Source organism: Cherax quadricarinatus, chromosome 27, assembly GCF_038502225.1.
Source record: "Cherax quadricarinatus isolate ZL_2023a chromosome 27, ASM3850222v1, whole genome shotgun sequence".
NCBI lineage: Eukaryota > Metazoa > Arthropoda > Malacostraca > Decapoda > Parastacidae > Cherax > Cherax quadricarinatus.
In genome coordinates, this window is record NC_091318.1 from 18,387,610 (window position 1) to 18,412,660 (window position 25,051).

Genomic DNA, 25,051 nt, shown 5'->3' on the forward strand with positions numbered 1-25,051 from the left:
GTGTTCGACCCGTGCTTTCATCACCGAATGCTTGCTGAAGCATTTTGTGAGTTTCAACAGCCATTTTACCAACTTGGAAGCTGAGCTTCACAACACATTCTGTTGTTTCTTTTAAAGATTCCTTTCTGTTACACAAAAATCGCAGCCACGCGCTGACAACCGACAAAAATGCCTGTCTTACCTGAACGGAATAACCAACCACATTGAAACTCGCCACATTACTTTCCCCAGGAGCGTACTGCGCAGGTTGACCTGCGATGCCGCCATATTTTACCTAGGGAAAGCATGAAAATTCCAGTCTGGAAGCATTTTGATAGCACATCGTACCTGTTTTATCAATGGAGCATTGATTATATATATATATATATAATATATATATATATATATATATATATATATATATATATATATATATATATATATATATATATATATATATATATATATATATATATATATATATATATATATATATATATATATATATATATATTTTAAGAATCAGCCTCTCCCCCGGGCAGGGTGACCCCAAAAGAAAAAATCCCCAAAAAGAAAATACTTTCATCATTCAACACTTTCACCTCACTTACACACAATCACTGTTTTGCAGAGGTCAGAACAAAACAATTTAGAAGCATATACGTATAAAGATACACAACACATCCCTCCAAACTGCTAATATCCTGGCCCTCCTTTGAGAGCAGGCATTGTCCCATTCAGACTCAAGTCGCTAATAAATAACTTTTTCTAATCCTCACTAAATATTATCCTGCTCCTCCAAAAAGTTCTCAGGTCCCAAATACCATTCGTCTCCATTCCTCCTATCTAACAGCTCCACACGCTGCTGAAGTCCAAGTCCTCGCCCACAAAACCCCCTTCCCCCTCCTCCAACCTTTTCAGTACACCCTACCGCTTTCTTCCCCTACAGGTTTATTAACTCTCCATGTCATTTACTTTGATCCATTCTTCTAAATGACCAAAACCACCCCCAAACCTTCTTCAGCCCTCTGACTAATACCTTTATTAACTCCACACCTCCTAATTTCCACACTTCGAATTCTCTGCATAATATTTACACTACACATTGCCCTTAGACAGGACATCTCCACTGCCTCTAACCGCCTCCTCGCTGCAGCATTTATAACCCCCAAACTCCCCATAAAGTGTTGGTATCACTATATTTTCATGCTTTCCCCTAAAATCTGGAACACCCTACCTGAAAATTCCAAAACTGCAGACACATTCATCACCTTAAAAACTACCATCAGAAATCTTATCTCCCTGATACCCCCTGTCAAGTAATAAAAATACCACCTGGTTTTCACATTACACTCACTCACCCATTTGACCATAAACAGAAATATCAATCTCAATCTCAAAATAATGAATCTTAACTAGTCAAAAGTTGGCCTGTGATACTCCAATACTGAAACTATGTATAGTGCCAAAACAAAAACATTCACATTGCTAAACTCACAACTAAATATTTAGTCATAGCCATAATACCAACTTATCTCATAATTCTGTAACATTTTAAACCCCAGATTTAATATAAGTCTGCCCGAAATGCCTAGCCATGCTAGGCGTTCTATGGTACACTCTGTAATTATTATTTTACTACATTAAACCACACAATAACTAAATTCTGTAAACTCAGCATTGTAATATTATAGAGAATAAAGTTTGAATTGAATTGAATTGAATTGAATTCTTTGCCTCTATAGATAACGTTTTTGTCTCCCCATATACCTCAACGCACCATCTACCTTTTTTTCTTCATCAATTTTATGGTTAACCTCATCCTTCATAAATCCATCCACTGACAAGGCAACTCCCAAATATGAGAAAACAGTCACTTCTTCCTTCCCCCCTCCAATTTGATATCCAATTTTTCTTTATCTAAATCATTTGATACCCTCATCACCTTACCTTTTTTTCTATGTTCACTTTCAACTTTCTACCTTTGCACACTCACCCAAACTCTTCCACTAACCCTTTGAAACTTTTCTTTAGGATTCCCATAAGCACAGTATCATCAGCAAAATGTAACTGTTCATTCCCATTCCCGGAAGTAATCTCCCCCCTCCTACACACCTAACCTGAGCCCCCACTATCCTCATAAAACTCTTTACAGCATTTAGTAACTTACTACCCCATTCCATATTCTTGCAACATCTGCCACATTACTCCCATATCCACTATATCCTATGCCTTTTCTAAATCCATAAATGCAAGAAAAATTCCCTATCTTTATCTAAATCCTGTTCACTATATGCTCAAGTGCACTTGATCTAACACATCCCCTACCCACTCTAAAGCCTTGCTCATCCGCAATCCTACATTCTATCTTGCCTCTAATTTTTTCAATAATAACCCTACCATACACTTTTCCTAGTCTACTCAGTAAACTTATTCATCCATAATTTTTACATTTTTTTTGGTACTCCTTCCCTTTATATAAAGGAATTATACATGCTCTCTGCCAATCCATAGGTACCTTCCCCTGTTTCATACATTCATTAAACAAAAATACCAACCTCTCCAACACTATATCCCCCCTGCTTTTAACATTTCTGTCATGATCCCGTCAGTTCCAGCTGCTTTACCCCCTTTCATTCTACGTAATGCTTTACGCACCTTCCCCACACTCACATCCTGCTCTTGTTCACTCCTAAAAGATGGTATACCTCTCTGGCGAGTGCATGAAATTACCGCCTCCCTTTCTTCGTCAACATTTAAAAGTTCCTCAAAATACTCCCGCCATCTACCCAATACCTCCATCTCCCCATCTACTAGCTTCCCTACTCAGTTTTTAACTGACAAATCCATTCGTTCCCTAGGCTTTCTTAACTTGTTTATCTCCAAATTGTTTCTTAATTTCATCAAAATTTCTTGACAGTGCCTCTCCCACTCTTTCATGTGCTCTCCTTTTGCACTCTCTCACCACCCTCTTCACCTTTTTTTTTTAACTCTCCATATACTCTACTCTTCTTATAACACTTCTGCTTTATAAAAAACCTCTCATAAGCTACATTTTTCTCTATTATCACACCCTTTACTTCATCATTCCACCAATCACCCCTCTTTCCTCCTGCACCCATCCTCCTATAACCACAAACTTCTGCCCCACATTCTAATACTGCATTTTTAAAACTATTCCAAACCTCTTCAACCCCTTCCCCCCACTACTCATACTTGCACTAGCTCACCTTTCTGCCAATAGTTGCTTATATCTCACCCTAATTTCTTCCTCCCTTAGTTTATACAATTTTATCTTTCTCTTACTTCTTGTTGCCATTTTCCTCTTGTCCCATCTACCTCTTACTCTAACTGTAGCTACAACTAGATAATGATCCGATATATCAGTTGCCCCTCTATAAAGATGTACATCCGGAATCCTACCCATCAACCTTTCATCCACCAGTATATAATCTAACAAACTACTTTCATTATGTGCTATATCATACCTTGTATATTTATTTACCCTCTTTTTCATAAAATATGTATTATTTATTACCAAACTTCTTTCTACACATAGCTCAATTAAAGGCTCCCCATTTTCATTTACCCCTGGCACCCCAAATTTACCTACTACTCCGTCCACCACATTTTTACCCACTTTAGCATTAAAATCCCCAACCACAAGTACTCTCACACTTGGTTCAAAACTCCCCACAGTCACTCAACAATTCCCAAAATCTCTCTCTCTCCTCTACACTTCTCTTTTCTCCAGGTGCATATACACTTAATAAAAACCACTTTTCACATCCAACCCTTATTATACTCCACATAATCTTTGAATTAATACATTTATACTCCCTCTGTTCCTGCCATAGCTTATCTTTCAACATTATTGCTACTCCTTCTTAAGCTCTAATTCTATTTGAAACCCCTGACCTTATGCCATTTACTTCTCTCCATTGAAACTCTCCCACCCCCTTCAGCTTTGTTTCACTTAAAGCCAGGACATCCAGCTTCTTCTCATTCATAATATCCACAATCATCTCTTTCTTATCATTTGCACAACATCCACACACATTCAGACTTCCCACTTTGACAATTTTCTTCTTATTTTTAGTAATCTGTACAGGAAAAGGGGTTACTAGCCCATTGTTCCCGGTATTTTAGTTGACTTTTACAACACGCATGGCTTACGGAGGAAAGATTCTTATTTCACTTCCCCATGGATATAAAAGGGAAAAGTAATAAGAACAAGAACTATTAATATAAAATCAAAGAAAACTCAGATGAGTGTGTATAAATAAAACGTGTACATGTATGTGTTATGTGACGTAAGCGTAAGTAGAAGTAGCAAGACGTACCTGTAATCTTGCATATTTATGAGACAGACAAAAGACACCAGCAATCCTACCATCATGTAAAACAATTACAGGTTCTCGTTTTACACTCACTTGGCAGGACTGTAGTACCTCCCTGGGTGGTTGCTGTCTACCAACCTACTACCCACACACACACACACACACACACACACACACGCACACACACACATACGCACACACATACGCACACACATACGCACACACACACACACACACACACACACACACACACACACACACACACACACACACACACACACACACACACACACACACATACACACACACACACACATACGAACACACATACGCACACACATACGCACACACACACACACACACACACACACACACACACACACACACACACACACACACACACACACACACACACACACACACACACACACACAAACTTACTGGAGTTTTATGACAAGGTGACAGAAGTAAGACAAGAGAGAGAGGGGTGGATCGACTGCATTTTTTTGGACTGCAAGAAGGCCTTCGACACAGTTCCTCACAAGAGGTTGCTGCAAAAGCTAGAGGATCAGGCACACATAACAGGAAAGGCACTGCAATGGATCAGAGAATACCTGACAGGGAGGCAACAACGAGTCATGGTGCGTGACGAGGTGTCAGAGTGGGCGCCTGTGACAAGTGGGGTTCCACAGGGGTCAGTCCTAGGACCTGTGCTGTTCTTGGTATATGTGAATGACATAACGGAAGGGATAGACTCAGAAGTGTCTTTGTTTGCAGATGATGTGAAGTTAATGAGAAGAATCAAATCGGATGAGGATCAAGCAGGACTACAAAGAGACTTGGACAGGCTACAAGCCTGGTCCAGCAACTGGCTCCTTGAGTTTAACCCTGCAAAATGCAAAATCATGAAGATTGGGGAAGGGCAAAGAAGACCGCAGACACAATATAGTTTAGATGGCCAAAGACTCCAAACCTCACTCAAGGAAAGAGATCTGGGGGTGAGTATAACACCGAGCATATCTCCTGAGGCGCACATCAATCAGATAACTGCTGCAGCATACGGGCGTCTGGCAAACCTGCGGATAGCGTTCCGATACCTCAGTAAGGATTCGTTCAAGACTCTGTATACCATTTACGTCAGGCCCATACTGGAGTATGCAGCACCAGTTTGGAATCCACACCTAGTCAAGTACGTCAAGAAATTAGAGAAAGTGCAAAGGTTTGCAACAAGACTAGTCCCAGAGCTAAGGGGATTGTCCTACGAAGAAAGGTTGAGGGAAATCGGCCTGACGACACTGGAGGACAGGAGGGTCCGGGGAGACATGATAACGACTTATAAAATACTGCGCGGAATAGAGAAGGTGGACAAAGACGGGATGTTCCAGAGAAGGGACACAGACACAAGAGGTCACAATTGGAAGTTGAAGACTCAGATGAATCAAAGGGATGTTAGGAAGTATTTCTTCAGTCATAGAGTAGACAGGCCGTGGAATAACCTAGAAAGTGACGTAGTGGAGGCGGGAACCATACATAGTTTTAAGGCGAGGTATGATAAAGCTCATGGGGCAGGGAGAGAGAGGACCTAGTAGCAATCAGAGAAGAGGCGGGGCCAGGAGCTATGACTCGATCCCTGCAACCACAAATAGGTGAGTTCACACACACATATATATATATATATATATATATATATATATATATATATATATATATATATATATATATATATATATATATATATATATGTAACAACACTGCACTAGCCAAGGACTCGAACCCATGCTGCTTTGGCCTGCCTCATGGTGGGCGAAAACACATGACGCCCTTATCCACTGGACCATACCATCCTTAGGTAGGGAGTACAGCATTCAGTTCCGCTGGATGCGCTACTCTTAAGGATGGTATGGTCCAGTGGATAAGGGTTTCATGTGTTTTCGCCCACCATGAGGCAGGCCAAAGCAGCATGGGTTCGAGTCCTTGGCTAGTCGCTGTGTTGTTGATTATATATATTATGGAAAATTTTCTAGGGTGGTTACCTGTACGTACCTCAACATTACATGCATACGAGTAATCTCATTGGGAGACAACAACTATATTGTTTACCGTAGTCACCCCGTGTAGACAGTTGAGAAAACTTAACCACCTCTGGTCACTGCTGGTGGCCCCCTCGACCTGGAGTTTACCTGGAGAGAGTTTCGGGGGTCAACGCCCCCGCGGCCCGGTCTGTGACCAGGCCTCCTGGTGGATCAGCGCCTGATCAACCAGGCTGTTGCTGCTGGCTGCACGCAAACCAACGTACGAGCCACAGCCCGGCTGATCAGGAACTGACTTTAGGTGCTTGTCCAGTGCCAGCTTGAAGACTGCCAGGGGTCTGTTGGTAATCCCCCTTATGTGTGCTGGGAGGCAGTTGAACAGTCTCGGGCCCCTGACACTTATTGTATGGTCTCTTAACGTGCTAGTGACACCCCTGCTTTTCATTGGGGGGATGGTGCATCGTCTGCCAAGTCTTTTGCTTTCGTAGTGAGTGATTTTCGTGTGCAAGTTCGGTACTAGTCCCTCTAGGATTTTCCAGGTGTATATAATCATGTATCTCTCCCTCCTGCGTTCCAGGGAATACAGGTTTAGAAACCTCAAGCGCTCCCAGTAATTGAGGTGTTTTATCTCCGTTATGCGCGCCGTTATGCGCCGTTATGCGCCCCTCACAATCTCATCCATATCTATCCAAGACCAGTATAAATTGGATAGCACCCCCAAGTACAGCGCTACTAATTAATTGTGGACTGTATAGATTATATTAGTTTAACTGAATGAAGGAGGGGGGGGTAGGTTACACATGGATATATCCATCAAAGAAAACATATGTACATAATCCCACCACTTACCAGATATTCTCTGGTGGTCACTTGATGTAGCTGGATCACCCATAACCTATCCAATTACAACATACCTAACTGGCCAGTATCAGTCTGCTATAACTAGAAGGGTTACTTAACTGTGGGTGATTGATGCTCCTTATTTCCTCCATTCACCATCTCATTTTGATGTCCTGCTACACCGACACGGTTCTTATTCCAGCAGGACGAGGTATCCATTGGTTTGTCCCGGTTTAGAAGTCGTGACTCCATAAAAACTTCACTATCCTCGGGACGGGAACCACGAGGACAACGTTTTCACTCGGAGCAGGGCGACTTATTTCACTTCCCGCATTCTCTTAACTTAATGTTATTATCACTGATTACATTACCATTCACAAGACGATTTATGTCTCATAATTATTATACACACTGGAGGCCACTCCATTAAGATCTGAGACTGATGAGTGATGATTAAACCACAGGTAATTTTCCCCGGGACACAGTCCATGGCGACGCGCCAGTCACAACCAGTCCTACCCTTATTCACTCATTTTACCACTCTATTAAGGTGGTCCCGTAAATCACGTTCCCTCACTCTTTACCAGGAACAGTTACGACACTTCCTATTATGAAGTGAGGCCTATATTAATCCTTAGGCCGCCGTGAACGCCAATTTCCTGGTCCCATGTTTTCACAGCCTCCTCACTCCATTCAAAACACTCCCGCCTCCCTCCATACCCTGTGTCGACCTCTTCCCCCGCACATCTGCGCAGGCGCAGAAGGAACTCTTGGTTCTATTCTATTTTCAGATACATTTTTGACCCAAATCAACACATTAAACACCTATTAGGCACTATAGCTTCGGAAAATTAAAATATTATATATATATATATATATATATATATATATATACATATATATATATATATATATATATATATATATATATATAGGCTTAAATAGCAGTGCTCTGCTTGCCGAGTAAGGAGAGCGAAAATTTGTGCATGAAATAATTTTGCAAAAATAATTTTAAACATAACGATAAAATATATTTCATTGTGTTTATTATTAAATTATTGTAAACTTATCTAAAATATATTTAGTTGGATTAGTCTAAATTAAATCACGCTTGTTATAATAAAGTTAGGTAAGTTATCTAAGGTTCTTGGGGTACAAAATTATTTATTAATTTTTACGTTAACATAAATGAAAAAATATATCTTTAAACGTATAACAGAAAATTATAGAAAGGACTTAACTTAATTTTAAACAAGTTCTTGCTAATTATCCAATTTTACCTGTTAACACATCGGCCGTTTCCCACCAAGGTAGGGCGGCCCGAAAAAGAAACTTTCACCATCCTTCACTCCATCACTTACACTACAGTTATAAAACTGCAACATTAACACCCGTCCTTCAGAGTGCAGGCATTGTACTCCCCGTCTCCAGGATTCAAGTCCAGCCTGCCGGTTTCTCTGAATCCCTTCATAAATGGGCCAGTAGGCCTGCTGCAGTTAAATGCACAGTACCGTGGCTAGAATAAAACAAAAAAATATACCAACTGAAAATAAAAATATACGATATTTCGGTCCATCCATTACCCCTCGTGACCTGTGAAATGTCTAGGACGGACCAATATTTTTCCAATTTCTATTTCCAGTTTGTAGGAATGTTGTGAATTATTCTGAAGAGAGATGGAAGAAGTGGTGAGGTAACATACTTGAAGATATTAATGAATACATCACCGACGTCTGCCACGTTGAGGCAGTCGTATGGGGCTGCACCAGTGGCAGAGTTGTAAGGCCTCAGGAGGACTGACTCACAGCGGATCTGACGAGGTCCCAGACGTGTTCCACTCCTGTTAGACGCACCAATATCCAGAGGAACACCCACGAAACACGCGTCCAGACCTGATATATCTCTTTATTATCTATACATTTAGGTACTTTATCTGCAGTTAAGTATATTATCTCTACAGTTGGGTGCACCGTATATTGATTACAACACATGTGCAACAGTTGGGTATCTTTATTGTTGAAACGCTTCTCCTACACACTAGGCTTCTTTAGTCAGAGGCAGCAGGTGTAGTAGTGAAATGAAGATGAAATCAGTTTATCAACTTGGAGAAAAAATATTTGAGATGGTCAGTCCCTCACCCTGGAGAAAAGGTCAGCTCCATGGTCTGGAAGATGAAGAAGTTTGTTTGTTTGATTAGTCAGGAACTGCATCCTGACACGGATCTTAATCCTATGATGACCCGTCTGAGGATCTCGAAAAGATGTCGATCTAATTCAACTGTTCTGTGGCCGCGATAAGGGTCTTGCTGTAGTCCCTGTATGATCTACGGCAAAACATTTTATATCATTTTCAACAAAACATTTTATGTAGATAAATGGTTCAGAGAACCGACAACTTGATGAATTAGACACATGTGCAACACTTGGGTATCTTTACTGTGAGAACGTTTCGCCACACAGTGGCTTCATAAGTTTTAAACAAAGAAGAATGGTGAAGATTGAGACATTAATCACACACAAGAATGGTGAAGATCAGGAGAAGTTTGAGGTAATCAGTCCCTCAGCCTGTCTATGTAATCAGTCCATCAATCTTGAAAAGAATACACTTAGCTCAGTGGTATCTGTACTTAGCTTTATCAAGACGTGACTAGTGTGCTCTCTGTTCTTAGCTACCTGAGATGATGGCTTAAGGCAGAATTAACTGAAGCAAGAAGAGAAATTCAACATAACCTTCTTCATGGCGGCGGCGGCGGCGGCTGCTGCTGCTGTTTTAAAGATTATTCCAAAAATCATCAGCTTCGAGGCACCAGATGACTTGCAAGATATGATTTCTGCAGAGGCCACCTGCTCTACTTCGCAATCCACCAATAAGAGACCGCCTCCTCCTCCAGCAACCAACACTTCCAGGAACCAATCAGAGCACTCACTGCCTCACGTACCTCCACCTCCCTCCACCAATGAGAAACCGCCTCCAACGCCAGCCACTACATCTGTCAAGACACGAGCAGCGTCCTCGTCTTCCACCACCAACAAAACTATCCAATCAACGACTTCGCCTGCCTCTGACTTTGAGGATAATCGTCCCAACAATTCAATACGTGGAGTCTCTTTCTTCACCACTCGGCAGTATCCTAATGAAATGCATGCACAGACATTGATCCCACTCCTCCAGAGCGACGAAGTCAAGTACGTCTGTAGACCATCCTTTATCTCATCCTTGCAGAACTCAATACCCTTACTGCTCCAGGGATAGTCCCTGACTGCAAGTTTAAACTCATCTACATGCCAAAACCGAAGTTCAAGACTCTTTCTAATGGGAAAGTAGCCTAACAAGCCTCAAGCCGACTATCACCAATACAACTTATCCTGCTTGTCGCCTTCTGACACTCCCAGCTCTTGCCGCCGCCTTCGCCATCCTCTCCTAGTGAGCCAAGTACCGACGTCGTTCATCCCTCTCCTTCTACGTCTGCTGTACTTATGTACCACATGTCCCAAAGTGGTTGGGCCACTTGCTTTTTTTCCTCCTCCCTCCCATCCTTTTCCAGTATTTCCATCCTTCCTCATCCTTCCCACCTCACGACAGCTCTAGTCGTCTTCGTGCTTCGTGCCCCTTCCCACCTGTCGCCAGTATACAAGGACCAGCCTTCTTGTTTGTGCTCCATAATCTTCACGACTACGGTGCTCTTCACACCAACTCCAAAGCTGATGGACTGATTACATTATCTTTTGTATATAGTTCTTCTGTCATACATTATGTCCTCGAATTTGTATTGATAAAGCCACTGGGTGGCGAAACGTCTACAATAAAAATGCCCAGATGTTGCACATGTGTCTAATTTTTCATCTTATCGGTATTGTATACCATTCATGTAATGTTCGCCAAGACCGGGGTCCAGAATGAAGCATGAGGATGGAATCTTAAATACTGTCGAAGGTGAGGTGGAAGATCTCGAAGATGTTGCAAGGGACGGGATTCACTAGTAGAAGCAAGAAGGTAGGTCTTCACTCACAACTAATAAATACGAGATGAAATTTGGAAGATGTCTTTTGTACCAAGATACCGACCATTGTACTGCAGTGACTGATAGTTATGTCGTAAAAAGTATAAAATACCGTCAAGTTTATGATTAAGACACTTGTGTAACAGTTGGGTATCTTTATTGTTGAAACGTATCGCCTACTCAGTAGGCTTCTTCAGTCAAATACACCTGCTGCCTCTGTAATGTCATGACCTACTGAGGCAACCTGCATTAATTTCTTTGAGAGTGCTGAAGTAGAATGTTTAATTTGCAAGATTTGCCATTTTGTTTGGCACAAAGTAAATAACTCATTGTTCGTCACTAGTAATCATCCTATTAAAAACTTCCGAGTTCGTGAAAAAAATTTACATCTCTCGAAAAAGAAATTCATTTTGAGTACAATGAGGATTTTTTTCTAATTGCCTTTACTGACAGTCTTCTTCCTTATGTGTCGAAAATCAGTAATGAGCGCCTAGACTGAGCAATTTTTGTGTACTCACCTAGTTGAGGTTGCAGGGGTCGAGTCCTAGCTCCTGACCCTGGCTCCTGTGTGTGTACAGGCTGGAAGCTGTACAGTGTACACTCACTTTCATTCATTACAGTCTGTAGAAAACATGAACTCTAGTTTCATGTTCTTTTTGTGATACTCTTATCTTGAGTCATCTTAGCATCTGCTCTATCACTCTTATACTAAGCAAATTTATTTATTAATACACTTACGATATATTAATTCCAAATACTCAACACATGATTATTTCATCTTGTGAAGGGCTCTTCAGATTTTATCTTATTGCCTTCCATTCCCAAGGCGCTATGTGATTTCTGTGGGCTTAGCGTTTCTCAGTGAATGTAATACATTAATACAAATAGACTTAACATTAAAATGGTATAAAATACCGACAGATTGTTAGGTAAGACACATATGCAACAGTTAGGTATCTTTATTTCGAAACGTTTCGAAATAAAGATACCTAACTGTTGCATATGTGTCTTACCTAACAATCTGTCGGTATTTTATACCATTTTAATGTTCATTCTGTCAGACACTACAACACAAGGGTATCTTGGTACAGACCATCAACTTCGACAACCTCTACTAGTCAGAACGGCTGGGTTTGAGAGGGACCTGCCCTCCCAAAGCAACCTACGTCTCACCTCCTGGCACTATATAAGGCTCCATCCTGTCACTTCAACTTCATATTGTTTCAGACAACGGAACAATGCTCTTCTCCAGACTGAGGGACTGACCACCTCAAAACTTTAAGGGTGATGGACTGATTACATCGTCTTCAAGTATCTTCTGCTTCTATCAACTTTTCTGTACTCGACTGAAAAAGCCTACTGTGTAGCCGAAACGTTTCGAAATAAAGATACCTAACTGTTGTATGTGTCTTACCTAACAAATAGACTTAGTGTAGTTATTACCTTGCGTGTCGCTCTGGACGGGTAGCCGCATGAAGGAAGCGATGCCTCCTGGACGTGGCATTTCACTTGAGGCCAGTGGTTTGTTAAGATTGCTTCTTGAGCTGGCTTGACAAGTGACGGAGAGGTGAAAGGACCTGGCTACATTTGCTCCACACCTGCTCCCTCCAACACTTAGGCTGCTTCCATCAAATACTACTGCACACCTGGTACCTCCCACACCTACTACTCCACATCTGGTGCCTCCCAAACCTGTTGCCACCACACTCCGCAGACTTCTCCACATGGTGGTCGCGTCTGTCCTGCAATCATGACATCTTTGATGATGTTAAGTGTGGTGAAGATCTTTATTGATACAGCGTTTCACCCACAGGTGGGCATTTTCAAGTAACTGAAAAAGCCCACAGCAGGTGAAACGTTGTACCAATGAAGGACTTAGCTACACAGTCTTCATAACCGCCACTTGTCTGTGTTACGCCTCCAGTCTGCACCAGCTTTGAGACCTACAAACCTGAACTTGTATGAAATTCTGTATGATGATTATTTTCAGTGTTAGTATAGCACTGAAATATCTAGAAAAAAGAAACAGATTAAGTAATTTAAATATTTATTTAATCTTTATTGTTGATGCAAAGTGGGCTATATTTCTTCAAGTTAGAAAGGAGCTCTGTATGTGTCCACAAGTTGGAAGGGGTCTCTTTATATGACCAAGTTAGAGAGGGTTGTTTATATAAAGGCAAGTTAGAAGTAAAATTGTTTATATGGCTGCATATTAGAAGAGAGGGGAATAGATTATTATTATAATCGTGTGGAGCCCTAAGCTCGTAGGGGTTAGGGCTCCACATTCAGGTTCGAACCAAGGAAGGGGAGCACAGGCTGGCATATTAGTCTCCATACTTCTCTGCCTTCAGAAGAGAAATAGAGAATGTTGACAGTTGGCAACGGTTCTCTCCAGTAGTGAACTTACAACCGGTCAAGCCATTGAAGGTAAACTGCGAGGTATTACTATAATGTTTTTATATTAAACATCATGTTAGACCTTTTAAACTGAACAACAAACAAATATTTGACAAAGAAAGAATAAAAGGTTTCTAGTCGGACTAAAATGTCGTAATAAGTTTGCTCCCTACATAAGGGGTTAGTTGTGTAGAAATTTTCAAACACACACACACACACACACACACACACACACACACACACACACACACAGAAGACTGGGGAATGAAACTAGAAGAGCTTGGCAGGAAAATGGAGGAGAGGTTAGCTGCAGAGAACAGGATGTGGGAGAAACAAGCCATTGTAGCAGAAGCTAAGATACAGTGCTTAGAAGAGGAACTGAGAAACCTGAAACAGCTTAAATGACAGTACAGACATAACATCAGGAACTTCTGCATCAGGCACAGATAAGGGGCCTGGAGGGAGCAAAGAAGCTATCAGACCCACATGGGACCAAGGCAAAGATGAGGAGCACACTAGGAACAAATGAGAGGTCTGAAGATAATGAAGAGCTATGATATATGTGGAGACTCTAACAGACACCTGCAGGGGCCAAGGACAGCTGAGCAGGAAAGACAGTCCACTGAGCACAGGGGCCTCAGCCAGGAAAGAGACTGAAGGAATGCTCCAATGGAAGGAACTAAAACACCTCAGAGGATGCAATGGGAGACAAAGGGAGGACAAACGGGCAAGATCAGTTTTTGTCTACAGGCTCCAGGAAGTTGAAGGGGAAACCTACATTGAAAGAAAACAGGAGGAGAAAAAAAGTGATTGAAGGTATCATGAAAGCAATAGGTGAGGGCGACGTGACCCCAGGTGGCAAATTTTCGGAGAATTGGGTGGTTTGCAAGGGGGCAGAAACGGCCTCTCAAAGTAATTTTCAAGGCAGAATAAACTCAAACCATGATCCTTCAGGAGAAAGCACAACTGAGAGACAAACCCGAGTACCAGAGTGTGTACCTCGATCGAGACAGAACACAAGAGGAAAGGATGATACTGAAAGAAGGAGTACAAAAACGAAAGAAAGAATGAGAGGAAATGGCAAAGATGAGCAGAAGAACCCAGACACAGGTGGAAGGGCAAACACACCCTCCAGAAACACCTGCAGAAGGACTCCAACCACGACAACCCCAGGGCAACTGAACACTCTAAACTGACACTCACACACTGATCCCTCTGTCCCCACCCCCACACCACAAACCCCACCCCTACAGCAACCCCCTATGGGAACTCTGCCCCCACCCCACCACAACCCCCGATGGGAACTCTGCCCCCACCCCACCACAACCCCCCATAGTCCCCCGCCAGGGCTCCCGATACCCCAAACCCCAATCTTCTCCCAGGATCACAGTTTTAGACAAGATGTTGAAAGTTTGGTACACAAACGCGGATGGAATAATGAATAAATATGAGGAGTAGCATGAAAGAATCAATGAGAAGTCCCCAGATATCATAGCAATCACAGAAACGAAACTCACTGAGACAATAACAGATGCAATCTTCCCACCAGGATATCAGATCCTGAGGAAAGATAGAAGGAGTAGAGGGGAAGGAGGGGTTGCTCTGTTCGTAAAAACCCGATGAAGATTTGAGGAAATGGAAGGCATGGACGAGATTGGAGGGATTACATAGTAGGTACACTTCAGTCTGGGGAACATAAGGTAGTTATTGCACTGATGTATAATCCACCACAGAACTGCAGGAGGCCAAGAGAGGAATATGAAGAGAGCAACAGAACAATGGTGGACACACTGGCCGAGGTGGCAAGAACTCACACGAGCAGAGCAAAGTTACTGGTTATGGGCGATTTCAACCACAGGGAGATGGACTGGGAAAACCTGGAGCCACACAGGGGTCCTGAAACCTGGTGACCCAAGATGATGGATGTGGTACTGGAAAACTTTATGCATCAAAATGTTAATAAGATACTACCAGAGAGAGAGAGGGAAGGATGAACCAGCAAGACTGGACATCGTGTTCACCCTGACCAGTTCAGACATTGAGAACATCACATATGAGAGGCCTCTTGGGGCTAGTGATCACATGGTTCTGTGTTTTGAATACATAGTAGAGTTACCAGTGGAGAGAGGGTAACAGGAGTTGAATGGAAAAAGGCAAACTATAAAAGTGGGGACTACACAGGTATGAGGAACTTCCTGCAGGAGGTTCAGTAGGACAGAGAATTGGCAGGAAAGTCAGTAAATGAAATGATGGAATACGTAACAACAAAATGCAAGGAGGCAGAGGAAAGGTTTGTTCCCAAGGGCAACAGAAATAATGGAAAGACCAGAATGAGCCCTTGGTTTACCCGAAGGTGTAGGGAGGCAAAAACTAAGTGCACTAGAGAATGGAAAAAGTATAGAAGGCAAAGAACCCAGGAAAATAAGGAGATTAGTCGAAGAGCCAGAAACGAGTGTGCACAGATTAGGAGGGAGGCCCAACGACAGTACGAAACAACATAGCATCAACAGTCATATCTGACCGGAAACTGCTGTATAAACACATTAGGAGGAAGACAACAGTCAAAGACCAGGTGATCAGGCTGAGGAAAGAAGGTGGGGAACTCACAAGAAACGATCAAGAGGTATGTGAGGAGTTCAACACGAGATTCAAGGAAGTATTCACAGAAGAGAGAGGAAGGGCTCTGGGAAGACAGCACAGAGGGGAACACCAACAGGGAATATACCAACAAGTGTTGGATGACATACACACAACTGAGGAGGAGGTGCAGAAGCTGCTAAGTGACCTTGATACCTCAAAGGCGATGGGACCAGGCATCTCCCCATGGGTCCTTAGAAAAGGAGCGGAGATGCTGTGTGTGCCACTAACCACAATCTTCAACACATCCCTTGAAACTGGGCAACTACCTGAGGTATCGAAGATGGCAAATGTAGTCCCCATTTTTAAGAAAGGAGACAGAAACGAGGCACTAAACTACAGACCAATATCACTGACGTGTATAGAATGCAAAGTCATGGAGAAGATTATCAGGAGAGTGGTTGAGCACCTGGAACGGAACAAGATTATAAACGACAACCAGCACGGATTCATGGAAGGCAAATCCAGTGTAACAAACCTTCTGGAGTTTTATGGCAAAGTAACAGAAGTAAGACACGAGAGAGAGGGGTGGGTTGATTGCATTTTCCTGGACTGCAGAAAGGCCTTCGACACAGTTCCTCACAAGAGATTAGAGCAGAAGCTGGAGGATCAGGCGCGTATAACAGGAAGGGCACTGCGATGAATCAGAGAATACCTGACAGGCAGGCAACAACGATTCATGGTACGTGATGAGGTATCACAGCGGGCGCCTGTGACGAGCGGGGTCCCACAGGGGTCAGTCCTAGGACCAGTGCTATTTTTGGTATATGTGAATGACATGATGGAAGGGATAGACTCTGAAGTGTCCCTGTTCGCAGACGATGTGAAGTTAATGAGGAGAATTAAATCAGATGAAGATCAGGCAGGACTCCAATGAGACCTGGACAGGCTGGTCACGTGGTCCAGCAACTGGCTTCTCGAATCCAACCCCGCCAAATACAAAGTCATGAAGACTGGGGAAAGGCAAAGAAGACAAGAGACAGAGTATAAGCTAGGTGGACAAAGACTGCAAACCTCACTCACGTCTCCTGAGGCACACACCAAATAGATAATTGCTGCAGTGTATGGGCGCCTGGCAAACCTGAAAATAGCGTTCCGATACCTTAGTAAGGAATCAAGACACTGTACACTGTGTACGTCAGGCCCATACAGGAGTATGCAGCACCAGTTTGGAACCCACACCTGGTCAAGCACGTCAAGAAATTAAAGAAAGTACCAAGGTTTGCAACAAGGCTAGTTCCGGAGCTCAGGGGAATGTCCTACGAAGAAAGGTTGAGGGAAATCGGCCTGACGACACTGGAGGACAGGAGGGTCTGGGAAGACATGATAATGGCATACAAAATACTGTGTGGAATAGATAAGGTGGACAGAGACAGGATGTTCCAGAGAGAGGATACAGAAACAAGGGGTCACAATCGGAAGCTGAAGACTCAGAGGAGTCGCAGGGATGTCAGGAAGTATTTCTTCAGTCATAGAGTCGTCAGGAAGTGGAATAGCCTAGAAAGTGATGTAGTGGAGGCAGGAACTATACATAGCTTTAAGACGAGGTATGACAAAACTCAGGGAGCAGAGAGAGAGAGAGAGGACCTAGTAGCGATCAGTGAAGCGGCGGTGCCAGGAGATGAGTCTCGACCCCTGCAACTACAATTAGGTGAGTACATACACACACACACAAAATATATATATATATATATATATATATATATATATATATATATATATATATATATATATATATATATATATGTATATATATATATATATATATATATATATATATATATATATATATATATATATATATATATATATATATATATATGTATATATTTCATAGTAATTAAGGTGTATTATTTCAACCATAGTAATCTGAATTTATATTTTGAAGGCAATGTTGTTATCTAGGGTTAACAGATAAGTAGAGCAGATAACGGCTCTAACAGCGTTATATCAACATATATTGACAAACATACACATCAAATGTACTTGATAATCATCTACCGCCACTTAATATATAAGCTATTCATCAAGATGGTATTACTGTATCCATTCTCAGTAACTCAAGACCTGCTAGAACTAACTGGAACTTTCAGCTAGTAAAACTACTTGGAATAACATAGTAAGTGGCAGCTCGTTAGGAATCGGCTCACAATCGAAGGATCCAGGTTCAATACTACTGACAGTCAAGATGCAAGAGCAAATCTTATTACACTTGCTATTCACCTGCCCACCTAGCAGCAAACAGGTACGTGGGTGTTATCCCACTGAAGTGGGTAGCATCCAAGGATAGAGAAAAAATTAGTCTCCAAGAGAAATAATTAAGCCACGTTTCTTGGCTTCTTGAATTATCGTGGGTTTGTTATCCTCCGGGAATAATCCCATGGATGACAACCATGTTGTGTGATGGGCGTGTTAGGTAAGTGAGTTTATTCTGGTATACACACAGTTTCACAGATTATCATACATAGCAGCATATGTGTAAAGTACCTAGGATAACCCACAAAACTTAGAGAGAGTGACTTATTTCCACTGGGGTCCTTTAAGTAAACAAAGTTCTTGTGAAATGTTTTATAGATCACAGAAGATCAACACTGAGGTTATTCTAACATTTATTATAAAAAATAATAAAAATTTGCCCTACACATTTATAAATTCTGTCCTACAACTCTGGCAATACTGTCCTACAACTCTGGTAATACTGTCCTACACCTCTGGTAATACTGTCCTACACCTCTGGTAATACTGTCCTACACCTCTGGTAATACTGTCCTACACCTCTGGTAATACTGTCCTACACCTCTGGTAATACTGGCCTACATCTCTGGTAATACTGTCCTACACCTCTGGTAATACTGTCCTACCATTGCAGACACTGCAAGGCTCCAGGCGGACATCAACCAAATCTTTCAGTGGGCTGCAGAAAACAATATGAAGTTCAACGATGAGAAATTTCAATTACTCAGATATGGTAAACATGAGGAAATTAAATCTTCATCAGAGTACAAAACAAATTCTGGCCACGAAATAGAGCGAAACACCAACGTCAAAGACCTGGGAGTGATTATGTCGGAGGATCTCACCTTCAAGGACCATAACATTGTATCAATCGCATCTGCTAGAAAAATGACAGGATGGATAATGAGACCTTCAAAACTAGGGAGGCCAAGCCCATGATGACACTCTTCAGGTCACTTGTTCTATCTAGGCTGGAATATTGCTGCACTCTAACAGCACCTTTCAAGGCAGGTGAAATTGCCGACCTAGAAAATGTACAGAGAACTTTCACGGCGCGCATAACGGAGATAAAACACCTCAATTACTGGGAGCGCTTGAGGTTTCTAAACCTGTATTCCCTGGAACGCAGGAGGGAGAGATACATGATTATATACACCTGGAAAATCCTAGAGGGACTAGTACCGAACTTGCACACGAAAATCACTCACTACGAAAGCAAAAGACTTGGCAGACGATGCACCATCCCCCCAATGAAAAGCAGGGGTGTCACTAGCACGTTAAGAGACCATACAATAAGTGTCAGGGGCCCGAGACTGTTCAACTGCCTCCCAGCACACATAAGGGGGATTACCAACAGACCCCTGGCAGTCTTCAAGCTGGCACTGGACAAGCACCTAAAGTCAGTTCCTGATCAGCCGGGCTGTGGCTCGTACGTTGGTTTGCGTGCAGCCAGCAGCAACAGCCTGGTTGATCAGGCGCTGATCCACCAGGAGGCCTGGTCACAGACCGGGCCGCGGGGGCGTTGACCCCCGAAACTCTCTCCAGGTAAACTCCAGGTACACCTCTGGTAATACTGTCCTACACCTCTGGTAATACTGTCCTACACCTCTGGTAATACTGTCCTACACCTCTGGTAATACTGGCCTACACCTCTGGTAATACTGTCCTACACCTCTGGTAATACTGGCCTACATCTCTGGTAATACTGTCCTACACCTCTGGTAATACTGTCCTACACCTCTGGTAATACTGTCCTACACCTCTGGTAATACTGTCCTACACCTCTGGTAATACTGGCCTACACCTCTGGTAATACTGTCCTACAACTCTGGCAATACTGTCCTACAACTCTGGCAATACTGTCGTACACCTCTGGTAATACTGTCCTACAACTCTGGTAATACTGTCCTACAACTCTGGTAATACTGTCCTACAACTCTGGCAATACTGTCGTACACCTCTGGTAATACTGCCCTACAACTCTGGTAATACTGTCCTACAACTCTGGCAATACTGTCGTACAACTCTGGCAATACTGTCCTACAACTCTGGTAATACTGTCCTACAACTCTGGCAATACTGTCCTACAACTCTGGCAATACTGTCCTACAACTCTGGCAATACTGTCCTACAACTCTGGCAATACTGTCCTACAACTCTGGCAATACTGTCCTACAACTCTGGCAATACTGTCGTACACCTCTGGTAATACTGTCCTACAACTCTGGTAATACTGTCCTACAACTCTGGCAATACTGTCGTACACCTCTGGTAATACTGTCCTACAACTCTGGTAATACTGTCCTACAACTCTGGCAATACTGTCGTACACCTCTCGTAATAATGTCCTACAACTCTGGCAATACTGTCCTACAATTCTGGCAATACTATCGTACACCTCTGGTAATACTGTCCTACAACTCTGGTAATACTGTCCTACAACTCTGGTAATACTGTCCTACAACTCTGGTAATAGTCCTACAACTCTGGTAATACTGTCCTACAACTCTGGCAATACTGTCGTACACCTCTGGTAATACTGTCCTACAACTCTGGTAATACTGTCCTACAACTCTGGCAATTCTGTCCTACAACTCTGGTAATACTGTCCTACAACTCTGGCAATACTGTCCTACAACTCTGGCAATACTGTCGTACACCTCTGGTAATACTGTCCTACAACTCTGGTAATACTGTCCTACAACTCTGGCAATACTGTCGTACACCTCTGGTAATACTGCCCTACAACTCTGGTAATACTGTCCTACAACTCTGGCAATACTGTCGTACAACTCTGGCAATACTGTCCTACAACTCTGGTAATACTGTCCTACAACTCTGGCAATACTGTCCTACAACTCTGGTAATACTGTCCCAGTCCTACAACTCTGGTAATACTGTCCTACAACTCTGGCAATACTGTCCTACAACTCTGGTAATACTGTCCTACAACTCTGGCAATACTGTCCTACAACTCTGGCAATACTGTCGTACACCTCTGGTAATACTGTCCTACAACTCTGGTAATACTGTCCTACAACTCTGGCAATACTGTCGTACACCTCTGGTAATACTGCCCTACAACTCTGGTAATACTGTCCTACAACTCTGGCAATACTGTCGTACAACTCTGGCAATACTGTCCTACAACTCTGGCAATACTGTCCTACAACTCTGGTAATACTGTCCTACAACTCTGGTAATACTGTCTTACAAATAAATATCAAAAAAAGGCACAATACCGTGACTGGAACGATACACAAATAACCCGCACATAAAAGAGAGAAGCTTACGACGGTCCAAGTCGGACCGAAACGTCGTCGTAAGCTTCTCTCTTTTATGTGCGGGTTATTTGTGTAACTGTCCTACAACTCTGGCAATACTGTCCTACAACTCTGGTAATGATATTGTTCGGATTTTTAACCTGGAGGGTTAGCTACCCATGATAATCCAAGAAAATCAGCGCAGACTGTCATATTTTCATTGGGGTCCTTCAATCTTGTTCCCCAGGATGCGACCCACAGCAGTCAGCTAACACCCATGTACCTACTTACTTCTAGGTGAACGGGGACAGCAGATGTAAGGAATCGTGCCCGCTATTTCCACCCCGCCGGGGATCGAACCACGGACACTCAATGTGTAAGGCGAGAGCGTTGCCTACCAGGCAACGGGACATCTCTGATAATATTCTCTTACAACGCTAGTAATAGTCTAACACGTCTAGTAATGTTTACATACATTTGGTAATTTTGTCTTACACACCTCTTAATAATGTCTAACACCTGATATTTTTGTCTTAAACACTTGTTAATGTTGTTTAATACCTGGCATTTTTGTCTAACACACCTATTAATACTGAAATACCTGGTAATTTTGTCTTACCCATTAATACTGTTCTTCACACAGTAATATTGTCCTATACTTGGTTATACTGCTCTATACACCTAGTAATACTGTCCTACACTCCTGATATTCTCCTACACTTGGTAATACAACTGTACACCTTCATTTACACTGTCCAAGGGTAAGGTGCAGGGCATGTAATAATATTAATTATAATTATTTTCCTTACCTGACTTTGTTGACAAAGACGTAAAAATATTTGAAGTTTTATACTTGAGATTATTCCCTATAAAAAAAAACGAGAATCAACGAATTGAGTAAAGTAGAAAAAAAAATGTTAATAAATCGCAAGTGATGTTTGATGTGTCCTGTACAAGGAAGAGTGGTGAACTAAACACTTGATCAAGCAGACAGTCAGATAACCTTGGATGCTCTCTTGGCAACCTTCCAAAAGCAACACCGACGTAAACATCATCTTTTTCCTCCCCAAAAGAAAAGAAACACACACACACGCTGAACTACTCGAAGCTCAGTGGCTATAAATCGAATACATGGTATGTGAGTCCTAAAACTGGCACGCCAGTACTCCAATTACAACAACATTCCGGCCTAATGCCTTCATCTAATTAACTTATTTGAAGAGACTTCAGGTAAATCTTGCTACATCTATGTTGGTGGTCTGTAAAAAACTTGAATTTGTGACCACTGTGCTGCCTTAGTGTATAGAAATATACCTAGTTGGATGTATTTTGTTAGGCTGGCCTAATGCAGCGATTAGACCACCGGGGTGCTAATTTTAGGCCTAGGTTGTCATGGGTTCGGATTCTATACGTTCCGTGAGTTATTTACAATAGTGGTATTACGATTTCGAGAATCAGTATTCTAAGTATCTAGTAATACCATCCTTTCCAGGGATTGCATCTGCGTCGGGTTCAGACTTAGTGTAAGGAATATTGCAATCATCTTCCCTGCTGGGGCATGAAACGGGCTAGTTTCTGGCATCATGTGTGGCCCTTAATTTCGACTGTGTAGCAATGGGTATATTGTTATAGCTAGATGTAGCAGTCCAAGTATTACTAACTCATTTGCTTTGTGTAGATGGTGAGGGTGCGTGTGGAAAATTAAATTTACCTGGATGTAACTCATAAGATACATACCAGTAAATGGTAACAAAGATAATTATTCTTTATCAAGGTTACAGAGACAAGTAGGAATTTTAGGACACCTAGGTCGCAAAAAATGTCCCCCTTCGATACCTACTACTGTCATATCCACAAGTCACTCTGGACCTATATTAATTTCAAATGAAATATACATCACCAGGAATTCTGGTAAAAACATTAATATAAATATGTGGACTGTATGTTAAAATTAATAAATGATTACGTATACAAATTTAGGTAACAGAAGGATAATTTATAATCATAAAACTCACCAATTTGTCTGGAGATTACTGTGTATCTTACCAACCCCCTTGCCTAAATTTATGACGAAAATACTGGCAAGAATTCCAACATAAATAGACAACTTAGCTGAGGTTCTGAAGGTGTCCTGTCTATCAGCTTAATGCTCACATTATGCAGAACTGCAAATCCAACAATTTCGGCTCCTATTTGAGAGGTTTTAAGCCCAATGTAACCCTTAGAGCGACGAAAATTTATGCACATTACACTAACGTGCTTGTATCACATTCAAAACAATGGCGTCTTTCCCCCTGCTCGTCAGCGCAGGCGCAGAGCTTCCCTGTCGATTCTCTTCTTTAAAATACACTTTAGATCAATAGTAATGTATTAATCAGGTATATTTACATTATAAAAATATACCGCATAATTTTGGGAAAATTATTTTCCACAGTGCGAGAACTACCCAGTTTGTTTGCTGAAGTGCCATATGATCCCTGCCAGCAGCAAGGATTGTAATCACGGGTGCAATTTTTCAGTAAGATAGGCATAGTTTTCTAGCAGTACAGTTCAGTACCCAAAGTTTAGGATCATTATAATACTGCAGCTCACACACTGAGGGTCCGGGAATCGATGCTGGCAAGGGTCAAACGGTGAACATGTTTCCTTGCACCTGTTGCCGCTGTTCACTTAGCAGTGAAGAAGTACCTGGGTGGGTCGCATCATGGATACAAGAATAACTTAGGTTGCCCGAAATTATTCTGCGTAACCAGGGCTTTCTATATACCAATGATGTCAGCTAGGTTTGTAATAATTGTAGCATGCACTTGTAGAAATAAAAATTATTATAGTGGAAAATTTTGACAATTTTCCTGTAATTTGTGTAATAATTGATAGGAAAATTTTTTTTTTGTAATAGTGTAGGTGTGTATCTTCAATGCGACTTTTAAAAGGTGTTAAGTCATATGAGAACCTATATTCTCTACACTTTCCTTATTTATTGTAATTTTTTAAGTAAAATGTAATCAATGTAATTTAAAGGAAACTGATATTCTGATACCTGGAGTTTACCTGTAGAGAGTTTTGGGAGTCAACGCCCCCGCGGCCCGGCCTGAGACCAGGCCTTATGGTGGATCTGCGTCTGATCAACCAGGCAGTTACTGCTGGCCGCACGCAAGCTGACGTACGAACCATAGCCCGGTTTGGCAGTTACTGACTTTAGGTGCCTGTCCAGTGCCTTCTTGAAGACAGCCAGGGGTCTTTTGGTAATCCCCTATATGTATGCTGGGAGGCAATTGAACAGTCGCGGGTCCCGGACACTTTCTGTGTGGTCTCTCAATGTACTCGTGG

At 42.1% G+C, this 25,051-nt stretch overlaps 1 protein-coding gene across 1 annotated transcript in view; it reads right to left on the reverse strand.

Annotated features, from left to right (window-relative positions):
- LOC128691213 (guanidinobutyrase) overlaps window positions 1-22,686 on the reverse strand; it is a 38,621-nt gene extending 15,935 nt beyond the window's left edge. Inside the window, 3 exon segments of the mRNA XM_070089060.1 lie at window positions 8,892-9,081; window positions 12,633-12,931; window positions 22,531-22,686. Of these exon segments, the coding sequence (XP_069945161.1) occupies window positions 8,892-9,081; window positions 12,633-12,915 (473 nt within the window). The 5' untranslated portion in view covers window positions 12,916-12,931; window positions 22,531-22,686.
- Window positions 22,687-25,051: the final 2,365 nt, after the last annotated feature.